Raw genomic sequence first — 11,875 nt, 5'->3', positions numbered from 1 at the left:
AAGAAACTCCTGCAGCAGCTCCACTCACCACTTTGTCCTCAGACCCTCAGCCCCGAAGCAGGCTGAGTTGGGGAATCCTATGACCCCACAGATGGAAAAGGGTGCTTGGGAGCAACCTGGGATGGGATAAGAAGAGAAAGGCCACTTCCTGGTATTTAAATAAGCAATGGATCACCAAGAGGCTGGGCACCACATTGTATACATTACAACAGAAAAGCACTTATCAGTACATGAAAACATAACAGAAAGTGAACAAAAGACAAAGCATATGAGAACCACAAAATAATCTTTATTAAATCCACTGACCACACCAAAAAACCACACTTTTAATATCTACCCCAAATATTTCAAAATAGAAACCATCAGTCTTGAGTAAACATGGTAAATTAATTACTTACTTCAAGGCTACAATGAAAAAGAGATGAAAAAAGGATTTTTTTTTTCTTGAAAGTGAAGTCAACTGTGATGTCTTTCAAAATCATTTCCACAAATAGGGATTTTCTTTTCTATGAGTTCTTACACATTTCATGATATCAAGACAATATTTACAAGGCTAGAGATTGGCATAACAGTTATGACAAGTTCACTCCCAGGACCAAGGCCAGATTTTTGACAACTACCTGTAGACAGAGGCTGCTTGTTCATTTCTCGGCTACCCAGACCCAAATAATCACATGGAAACTACATTAATTACAATATTCATTGCTTGGCCTATCAGCTCAGGCTCATTATAAACTAACTCTTAAGTCTTAAATTAACCGATTTCTATTAATCTGTATCACCATGGTGCTGTAGTCTACCAGAAAGTTTCAGCATGTGTCTCCCTGACTTCACCTACTCTCTCTATATATATCTTGTCCATCCTGGCTATATCCTGCCCTGTCATAGGCCAAAGCAGTTTTATTCATGAACCAATAAAAGCAACACATATAAAGGACATCACATATCAACTACGTGTGTAATTCCTGCTACAAGAAGATCCTAGAGTCTAACCTTCTTGTCAACCAGCATTAAAATGCATATACCCACAAAAAGTACAATGATATCACATAATTAAAATTAAACCCTTAAATAAATTGTTGCTCATGAATGTTTTTTCTTGCATAAACATTCACACATATAACACGGGTGTTTAGGCATTTAAATGCTTACTTATAGTTTTTCCTCATCTTGAATTGGTTCATGTAACAGAAGGTAAGCATATCAGCTTGAAGTCAGAGAAATTGAAGTCAGCCAAATCACAGTTGGTTGTATCATGTAGGAAGATTTAAAAAATAAAACTGTGCTGGAAGAATAGGACTGAGAGTTTCCATCCACACACCACTTCTACTTCCCACTCTCTGCTTCATGCTGAAGGCTGCTTTGGCTACTAAGCCTGACACTTGCATGGTGATCTTGTATCACTCTGGAACCATGGGAAAATTAAACTCTTTCCTAAGGTGGCTTGGACATTATGTTTATCACAGCAACAGAAAAGGCACTATTACACATCCATAAAGTTTTACACACAGATGAGTTATTTCATGTAGCTGAAGCATGAAATCTAAAAGGGTTAACTTACTTAAATCTGCAGAGCTTTTGTCACATGAGTTTGCAGATAAAAACAAAATAGAGAGAGATATCATAATGCTTGAACAGATTGTTGACATTTGTCAGATCTTTTTTTCTCCATAACAAATAATCTTATGTAATTGAATGTGAGTGTGCTGGCTAATGGTATCGCCAAATCCTTTATAGTCAGATTCCCACAGGTATGAGTTCTTTCAGGTTCTCAAAGATTACTGTGATATACAAAGGCTTTAACAGACCAATTACACACTAAAAGTTCTACTCATGCATAGACCACCATGAAGTGCCAAAATTTTGCCACACATTGATAGGGTTTTTTCTGTGATATAATTTTGTCTCAGGATTTTGAAGGGTGCTGATAGAAGCAAAGGCTTTATCACCTTTATTATATTTGTATAGTATGTTCTTTTATGTCTTTGGAGACTTCTGAGATGTGCAAAGGCTTTATCACATAGCCTTTTATTTACATTTATAAGGTTTCCCTCCAGTACGTCTTCTTTTACATATCCTGAGACTACTTTGACATGCAAAGCGTTTACCATATTCATTGCATTCCTAAGGTTTCTCTCCACTATGTAGTCTTTTATGTACTTGGAGAGAACTGTGACTTGTAAAGGCTTTACCACATTCATTACAGCTGTAAGGTTTCTCTCCACTATGTAGTCTTTTATGTACTTGGAGATAACTTTGACGTACAAAGGCTTTACCACATTCATTACAGTTGTAAGGTTTCTCTCCACTATGTAGTCTTTTATGTACTTGGAGATAACTTTGACTTGTAAAGGCTTTACCACATTCATTACAGCTGTAAGGTTTCTCTCCACTATGTAGTCTTTTATGTACTTGGAGATAACTTTGACTTGTAAAGGCTTTACCACATTCATTACAGCTGTAAGGTTTCTCTCCACTATGTAGTCTTTTATGTACTTGGAGATAACTTTGACGTACAAAGGCTTTACCACATTCAATACAGTTGTAAGGTTTCTCTCCAATATGTATTCTTTTATGTGCTTGGAGATAACTGTGAAATGCAAAAGCTTTACCACATTGATTACATTCATAAGGTTTCTCTCCACTATGTGCTATTTTATGCCTTTGAAGATAACTGAGACGACCAAAGGCTCTACCACATTGATTACATTCATAAGGTTTCTCTCCACTATGTGTTATTTTATGTACTTGCAGATAATAGTTACGTGTAAAAGCTTTACCACATTGATTACATTCATAAGGTTTCTCTCCAGAATGTATTCTTTTATGTACTTGAAGATGATTGTGACGTCCAAAGGCTCTACCACATTGATTACATTCATAAGGTTTCTCTCCAGTATGTGTTCTTTTATGTACTTGAAGATGATTGTTACTTATAAAGTCTTTACCACATTGATTACATTTGTAGGGTTTCTCTCCAGTATGTGTTCTTTTATGTACTTGAAGATGACTGTTACTTGCAAAGTCTTTACCACATTGATTACATTCATAAGGCTTCTCTCCAGTATGTGTTCTTTTATGTATTTGGAAATGCTTGTACCGGGAAAAGGCTTTATCACATTGATGACATTCATAAGGTTTCTCTCCAGTATGTATTCTTTTATGTATTTGAAAACTACTGGAGTGGGAAAAGGCTTTACCACATTCATGACATTCAAAAGGTTTCTCCCCAGTATGTGTTCTTTTATGTTTTTGAAAATTACTGGGGCGGGAAAAGGCTTTACCACATTGATGACATTCATAAGGTTTCTCTCCAGTATGTGTTCTTTTATGTATTTGGAGATTACTGAGCTGGGAAAAGGCTTTACCACATTGATGACATTCATAAGGTTTCTCTCCAGTATGTGTTCTTTTATGTATTTGGAGATTTTGGGGCTGGGAAAAGGCTTTACCACATTGATGACATTCATAAGGTTTCTCTCCAGTATGTCTTCTTTTATGCTTTTGAAGATAACGGTGACATCCAAAGGCTTTACCACATTGATTACAATTGTAACGTTTCTCTCCACTGTGTATTTTTTTATGACTTGGGAGATGACTCTGTTGTGCAAAGGCTTTGCCACACTGACTATGTTCAAAGGATTTCTCTCCAGTATGATGTGCAGAGGCTACACCATATTCAATACCTTCATAGGGTTTCTTTCCAGTATGATTACTATCAATCCTTTGAAGATGACTATGACATGCAAAGGCTATACAACACTGAGTGAATTCAGAGGGTTTCTCTCCAGTACAAATTCTTTCATGCCTGTGGATAAAATTGGCAAATAGAAAAGCTTTAACACATTCATTATTCTGATGAATCTCTGTACTTATATACAAATTAATTTTAAAATTCAAACTAACTATAAAGGGGAATCAGATGTTAAGGTTTACACTCATGGTGTTCCCCTAAATTAAGCATTGTTTTGTGTCTTTGAAGATACCTGTGATAGTAAAAGCCTTAAAAAAATGGTCCATTTTTTAAATATAGCATCTTTTTTCCATGTTCACATATTTGAAGAGAACTGGAAGAACTTAGGACTTTACCATACTGTTCCATTAATAAGTTTTCCTACAGTGTGAGCCATACCACATTTCAAAATGAACCATGACAAACAGATGTATTTACACATTTCAACAGTCATAGGGATTTGCTACAATGTGAGGTTGTTGATATATTCCCAATAAAGTTGGAAAACCAATTAATTGTAAACTTGTAAATTGTAAATTGTATCACATTCAACAAGCTACTCAAAGTGGAGACTACAAACTATCTTCTAATTGTCCTGGAAGAGAAATAGGTAAACCGCTCCTTTCCATATCCTTATGTGCACATGGCTTGTATGCAGAGTGAAATACGAGGTATCTATTAAAAGAATAACAACAAAAGATTTCCACAGTGCATTCACATTTTGACTTTTTGTTCCTCATAGACATGTGGTATAGGTATTAAGGTTTCTCCCCAGCAACCTGTTGACTCTCATAAACTGTCCCCCTTCAATAAATTTAGTAAAGTCACAAGTATATGAGGAACATGAGCCTTGCTATGGATGATTGCTTGTTAGAAGGTTTTGGACATATACTTATGACATCTATACTTTTTGCACTAAGTGGTATAAACCTCAATGGATCAGAACTTCTACAGTGTAGCTATCATTGGCCTGTGATTCAAATGGTGATATTTGTGAGGCATTGCTTCCTTGTCTTCTTTCTGAGAGGAATGACTTGAAAACAGAGATCACCTCCCTGACACTGAGTTATATGGTCTTGTGAGAAGTTAATAATCATAAATACACTTTAAGCTGTGCTTATTTATACTGTTGATTTTCTTTAACACTTCTAGGACACACTAAAAATTTCTTTAGAGCCACATTCTTATCAGCTGTAAATGAAAATTACCTTCCATGTCTTCTAGAACTTTGACACCCTTCTTCAACAGGATGGGTTTCCCAACGGTAGCCTAAAATACAGTAGCAGGAAATGTATGATGTATAATTGGAAATTGTACAAGATTGAAATTACTATCTTCAGTGAACCTTAACAACTTTCCTGATTTATTCACCTCATTCTTCCTCTTTCTCAATCAAAATTACAGAAGATCACCAATAACCAAGAAACAGTTCTTTTATTTTAAAACGTGAAGGAAAATTCAGTCTTACCTATAGCAGTAAGGTTTCTGTAGGTCTCCAGCATCACAGATTTGTACAGACTCTTCTGAGAAAGATCCAGCAAAGCCCACTCTTCAAAACTGAAGTCAATATGCACGTCATCATAGGTCACTGCACTCTAAAATATACCATACATGTGTACAATAGAAAGAATGATACTGAAAAGTTGTAAAGGTATACTTCTTTGACAATATATTCATATAATTTTGTTGCTCCCCACACTTATTCCATAACATAGAAGTTTTAATATAATCTCCAAGTCACTTTAAAAGGAAACTGTATGAGAGGTTCACCTTTGTCCTTTCTGCACCCTTTGAAAAGGATATAGTCTTAAAAGAAAAATGACTATTAACAGACATACAGCAACAGTACTGATAACACATCAGAGTGATTGAATGAACAGTTACAAGTATAAATACATGGACAAGCTGGGTGTCTTCACTCTTGCCCATAATCAAAGGACTCAGGAAGCAGAGGTAAGTGAATTTAATTGAGGTGGATGCCAGCCTGGCATATGAAGTGAGTTTCAAGATAGTCAGAGTTACATATTAATGAGACCTGTCTGTACCACAAAAATCAATCAAATAAAAAAGGTAGAAGGAACTGAGAGGTTTTTACAGAAGTTCTTACAAAGAGGAAGGCATTCACTCCAGTTCTATATTCATCTTCCAGGAACCTGAGGTGCTGCAGATTAAACCGTCACATTAATAAGATCTTACTAAAATGGAATGCAGTTACAAATGGACAGATGAAAATATTAGCAATGAAATGTTGTTATTAATAAGAACACAGGGGAGGACAGATGGCTCAGTAGTGAAGATCTCCTGCTAGTCTTGCACATAGGTGGTTCAATTGACAGTATTTAAATCAAGGCTCACAACTATCCATTACTCCAAGTTGCAGGGATGATGAAGCCATCTTCTGACTACTGTGAAGAGCAAGCATACATATCCATGTGGTGTATAAACATGCACATGGGCAAAAAAATCATATTTGTTCATAGGAATTCAAAATAAGCACAGTAGGGAAGAGGATTGTCACACGTTTGGAATTCAGTGACTCAGAATGTCCAGGCAGTATTAATTTCATGAATATTGCCAAACTGGGAAAGAGAATGAGACCCAAATTTCAGAATTCAAGATGCAGGTGAAAAATCAGTACAACAGTACATGCTTGACATGCATACAAAAACCTATGTTCCAGGCCTTCAGGCAATAATATATATATTTCAAAAACCCAGGCATTTTGGCCCAACTTTAAAACCCACACTCCAGGGCCCAGAATCACTTGGATCTCTGAGTTGAAGCCAGCCTGGTCTACAGAGCTACTTTCAGAACAGCCAGTACTACACAGATAAACCTTGCCTTAAAAAAACAGAAGACAGAGACAGAGACCAACATTGGAGCACTGGACTGAAGTCTCACGATCCAAAGGAGGAGCAGAAGGAGAGTGAGCACGAGCAAGGATCTCAGGACTGCTAGGGGTGCACCCACACACTGAGGCAATGGGGATGTTCTATCGGGAACTCACCAAGGCCAGCTGGCCGGGGACTGAAAAAGCATGGGACAAAACCGGTCTCGCTGAACATAATGGACAATGAGGACTACTGAGAACTGAAGAACAATGGCAATGGGTTCTTGATCCTATTGCACGTAATGGCTTTGTGGGAGCCCAGGTAGTTTGGATGCTCACCTTAATAGACCTGGATGGAGGTGGGTGGTCCTTGGACCTCCCACAGGGCAGAGAAACCTGCTTGCTCTTTGGGCTGAGGAGGAAGGAAGACTTGATTGGGGGAGGGGGAGGGAATGGGAGGTGGTGGCGGGGAAGAGGCAGAAATCTTTAATAATTAAATAAATTAATTAATAAAAAAAATAAAAGTCAAAAAAAAAAAAACAGAAATGAAAACAATAACAAAAAAATCAGCCTAACAAATTGCATTGGATAGCAATTGTTCAACTGTATCTCGTGTGCTTTAGTGATACCATCTACAGTGATGGTGAAGTCATGACAAAAGGACACAAAGTCCAGAAAATGGTTGAGGTTATGTATAAACATGCAAATCCCATCTCCAGTGAGTCCTGAAGGTTCTACAAGCATGCCAAAGATGCTCACCATGGAGAAATAAGTATTCAAATAAATCATCCCATCTGGAGCTTTTCATTCAATTGGCTACATTCTGACCCAGGTCACTACAGACTCATGATCATTCCATAAAAAAAATGTACTTACTCTAACTTTAATGATTATCATAGCCTTCAACAGCCCCTATACTGTTTAAATGTCCAAAGTCTCTCTGACATTCAAGGCAATAGATTCACTGTGACATCTTGAAAAATCAGAAAACAAGTGACATCTTTCCAACATACAATGGCACAGAATACCCATTACTATTCCAATAGAGAAGAAGAGAGACATAGTAAGGAGAGATTGGACCAAGGCAAGACTGAAACCCAGGAGGGCAAACACCAAATCCTGTAGCTCTGTCTCAGACACATGGAGCTTCGGTTTCAAAGGGCTTAGGTGCCTCATTTTTTCCTGCAACTTATCAAGCATCTCTCCATGGAATTTGTCTCACAGCTTAGATATTTCAACATCTTGTGCTCTCAAAATGCAACCCAGGCTTCACTCTCACAGCTTCAAGCAAGGAACTCACAGCACTGCATCTCGGACTCTGCCAAATACAGACACATGCAACAGTGCTAAACTAAAACCGCACACCATGAACTCCTAACCTGAAATCTTGATTCTTTCCTGCTTCCAGAACCAGCACAACATGGGAGATCCTGCCAAGACCAGCTTCTTAATTAGGATGGAACCTGTCTCACTTGGACCACAGTTGCAGCAGGTTATGTATGAAGCTGCTTTCTGCAACTAGGAATCACTTTACCTAATCTTTCCATTAATCGATAGAGTATCAGTTTTAGGAACCTTGCTATTTTCCACTGAAAAACAAGGGCCTCTTCTTTAAAGTTGAAAATCTTGAAAATTCCTGCCTGCTTCAGCACTTGACTGCCATCTGAAACTACCTTATCATAATCATTTTTGTCCCACTTGCTGACTTTTTAACTGTGGACCTGAAGAAGCCACCACTAATACTCATCCAACAGACATTTCATCTAAGAAAGCAGGCCATTACTTTTTAGTGCTACCTCACTCAATTTCTCAGGGTATGGACAAAATAAGAGAGATTTCTGGTCACCATATCACACAAATGATCTCTAACTTCATTTTTTATTGAGTCTATTTCCAACTGAAATTCTATGACCTCGACTTCCACTGTCTGTATCACTTCCAGGTTCTACAAGAAGAGACAGTTAAGCTCTATGTACAGCTTTGCAGGTATTTTCTAATCTAAAGTATGGAAATCTTCCACATTCTTCCAAAAGACAATATTATCAGGTTCTGACCAGCAACAATATCCCTTTTGGTGGCACATTTGTTGTTGTTGTTGTTGTTCTAACATGATTCTCTGTTGCTGTGATTAAATCCTTTAGCCAGAAGAACCTCAGGTAATGAATGGGTTTTTTTTGTTGTTGTTTGTTTTTGTTTTTCTGATTCTGTCAGATCACAGCCCATCACTTTGGAAGCTTATGATAAATACTCAAGCTAGCAACTGAAGACAAAAAGCATGACAAACAATCTTTCTTGGCTTTTTCTCTTGCCTCGTCATTGTCTCATACTTAACTAGCTCTTATCCAGCCAAGGCCCACTTGAGAAGGGATATTCCTCAGTGAAAGAACCATCCCACATCAATCATCAACCAACAGTCTCTCACAAACATAGGAGTTTATGGTTATTATCAATTAAGCTGTTATAAAAATGGTTATGCAAGTGTACTTGTATTAAGATGGAGGAACATTTTTGGGGTATAAGACTAATAATGGTATAGCTGCGTCTAAGTAGATAGATTCTCAATTATCTGAAGAACTGCCATATTGATTTCCACAGTGACTATACAACTTTATACTCCCACCAGGAAGTAAGGAGAGTTTCCCATGAGCTGTCATTTGCTCAATTGATCCTGGCCATTCTGACAGGTATAAGATGAAATCTCAAAGTAGTTTTGATTTCCTTTCCCTTGATGGTGAAGAATGTTGAACATTTCTTTAAGTGTTTACTAGTCATTGTAGAATCTTCTGTTGTGAATTCTGTTTCAATTGGGCACACATATAACAACACACTTTTAATATCTACCCCAAATACTGCAAAATAGAAATCACGATGCTGTAATCTCAACCATCAGTCTTGAGTGAACATGGTCAATTATTTACTTACTTGAAGGCTACAATGAAAAAGAGATGAAACAGGAATTTTTTTTGAAAGAGAAGACAACTGTGATGTCTAGTCTTACAAAAACATTTCCATAAATAGGGTTTTTCTCTTTTCTGAGTTCTTCCATATTTCCTGGCATCAAGATAATATTAAAAGCCTAAAATATTTACAGGGCTAGAGATATGGCAGAGCAGATACGAGAAGTTCATTCCCAGAACCAAGGTCAGGTTTTTGAAAACTACCTGTAATTCCTGCTACAAGAGAATCCTAGGGCCTAACTTTCTTGGGTACCAGCATGCACATGCATATATCCACACAAAGACACAATAACATCACATAATTAAAATTAAACCAAATCCTTAAACAAATTTTCACTCATGTTTTATCTTGTCGAAGCATTCATGCCTGTAACACAGGTTTTGAGGCATTTAAAGGCTTACTTACAAGGCTTTTCTTCATCTTGAATTGGTTCATGTAATAGAAAGCAAGCAAGTCAGCTTGAAGTCAGAGAAATTAATCCTTCACAGTTGGTGGTATCATGTGGGAAGACTTAAAAAATGCTGCTGGGCTGAAGAAATGCGTCCCGGGGGCAGGCCTGAGACTTTCCATCCACACACCACTTCTACTTCCCACTCTCTGCTTCATGCTGAAGGCTGCTTTGGCTACTAAGCCTGCCACTTGGCGCCCTGCCACTTGCATGGTGATCTTGTATCACTCTGGACCCATAGGAAAATTAAACTCTTTCCTAAGGTGGCTTAAATATTATGTTGATCACAGCAAAGAAAAGGCACTATTACACATCCATGGAGTTTTATACATGGATGAGTTATTTCATGTAAGTGAGGTAAAGTGTAAAATCTGAAAGGGTTACCTTATTTTGTAAATTCACCGGGATTTCATCCATTTGAATTTGGTGGTACAAATGGAATAAAGAGGGACATCAAATGTTTGAACAGATTGCTGACACTTGTCAGATTTTTTCCCCTCCAATCTTGTGTAACTGGATTTAGGTAAGTTGGCTAAAGATCTTACCAAATCCTTTCATTTCAGATTGCCTTCGGTATGAGTTTTTTGAGGTTCTCAAAGACTACTCTGACATGCAAAGACCTTAACATATCAATTATACAACAAAAGGTTTACTCTTGTATTAATACAATGAAGTGCAAAACTTTTCCACACTCACTACATTTATAGGGTTTCTCTGCAGTATAACTTTTTCTCATGATTTTGGAAAACAGCTGGTATATGCAAAGGTTTTACCACACTGATTACATTTGTAGGGTTTCTCTCCAATGTGTTCTTTTATGTATTCGAAGATGACTGTGATGTGCAAAGGCTGCCAAACATTGATTACATTTGTAAGGTGTCTCTCCAGTATGTATTTTTTTATGTATGTGGAGGCTACCTTGATGTGCAAAGGTTTTCCCACATTGATTACACTGATAAGGTTTTTCTCCAGTATGTTTTCTTTTATGAATTTGAAGCTGACCATTACTTGTAAAAGCTTTGCCACATTGATGACATTCGTAGGGTTTCTCTCCAGTATGTCTTCTTGTATGTATTTGGAGATTAGTTTGCTGTGCAAAGGCTTTACCACATTGATTGCATTTGTAGGGTTTCTCTCCAGTATGTGTTCTTTTATGCACTTGAAGATGATTGTGACGTGAATATGCTTTACCACATTGATCACATTCATAGGGTTTCTCTCTAGTATGTGTTCTTTTATGAATACGGAGATAACTCTGATGTGCAAACGTTTTACCACATTCATGACATTCATAGGCTTTCACTCCAGTATGTGTTATTTCATGTATTCGGAGATTACATTGCTCTGAAAAGACTTTACCACACTGATTACATTTGTAGGGCTTCTCTCCAGTATGTGTTCTTTTATGTATTTGAAGATGACTGTGACGTGCATAGGCTTTGCCACATTGATTACATTTGTACGGTTTCTCTCCAGTATGTGTTCTTGTATGAATCTGAAGATTACAATGTTGTGCAAAGGCTTTACCACAATGATTACATTCATAAGGTTTCTCTCCAGTGTGTGTCCTTTCATGTTTCCGAAGAAGACCATGACTTACAAAGGCTTTACCACACTGATCACATTCATAAGGTTTCTCTCCAGTATGCGTCCTTTTATGTATTCGGAGACTACTACGGTGTGTAAAAACTTTACCACATTGATTACATTCACAGGATTTCTCTTGATTATGAATTCCTTCATGCCTTTGAAGATGTCTGTGATATGCGAAGTGAGTATTTTCAGAAGGTTTTTCTCCACTATGACTTCTTATGTACCTGCAAAGACAATTGGTACATGTAAAAGCTTTACCACATTCATTACACTGATGAATCTTTACATATTTATGAATTAATTTTACAATTTG

General features: G+C 37.3%; 2 protein-coding genes across 2 annotated transcripts in view; both read right to left on the bottom strand.

Moving 5' to 3' along the window:
* Nucleotides 1-2,806: 2,806 nt before the first annotated feature.
* LOC130863195 (zinc finger protein 844-like) lies at nt 2,807-10,181 on the bottom strand. Its single transcript, XM_057753090.1, has 4 exons — nt 10,116-10,181; nt 5,202-5,328; nt 3,795-3,808; nt 2,807-3,668 (listed from the first exon to the last, which is right to left on the bottom strand). Exons 1-4 carry the CDS (start codon nt 10,179-10,181, stop codon nt 2,934-2,936), a joined length of 942 nt encoding a protein of 313 aa, XP_057609073.1. The 3' UTR covers nt 2,807-2,933.
* LOC130862867 (zinc finger protein 431-like) overlaps nt 5,299-11,875 on the bottom strand; it is a 27,125-nt gene continuing 20,548 nt past the window's right edge. Inside the window, exons 4-5 of the mRNA XM_057752699.1 lie at nt 9,927-11,786; nt 5,299-5,328 (exon numbers count right to left, since the gene is read on the bottom strand). Coding sequence (XP_057608682.1) covers nt 10,751-11,786 — 1,036 coding nt within the window. The 3' untranslated portion in view covers nt 5,299-5,328; nt 9,927-10,750. The remainder of the gene's footprint in view (nt 5,329-9,926; nt 11,787-11,875) is intronic.

The sequence above is a fragment of the Chionomys nivalis genome, chromosome 20 (assembly GCF_950005125.1).
Source record: "Chionomys nivalis chromosome 20, mChiNiv1.1, whole genome shotgun sequence".
Lineage (NCBI taxonomy): Eukaryota > Metazoa > Chordata > Mammalia > Rodentia > Cricetidae > Chionomys > Chionomys nivalis.
The sequence above is the reverse complement of the archived record's forward strand: the minus strand, read 5'-3'. Positions and strand labels throughout refer to the sequence as shown.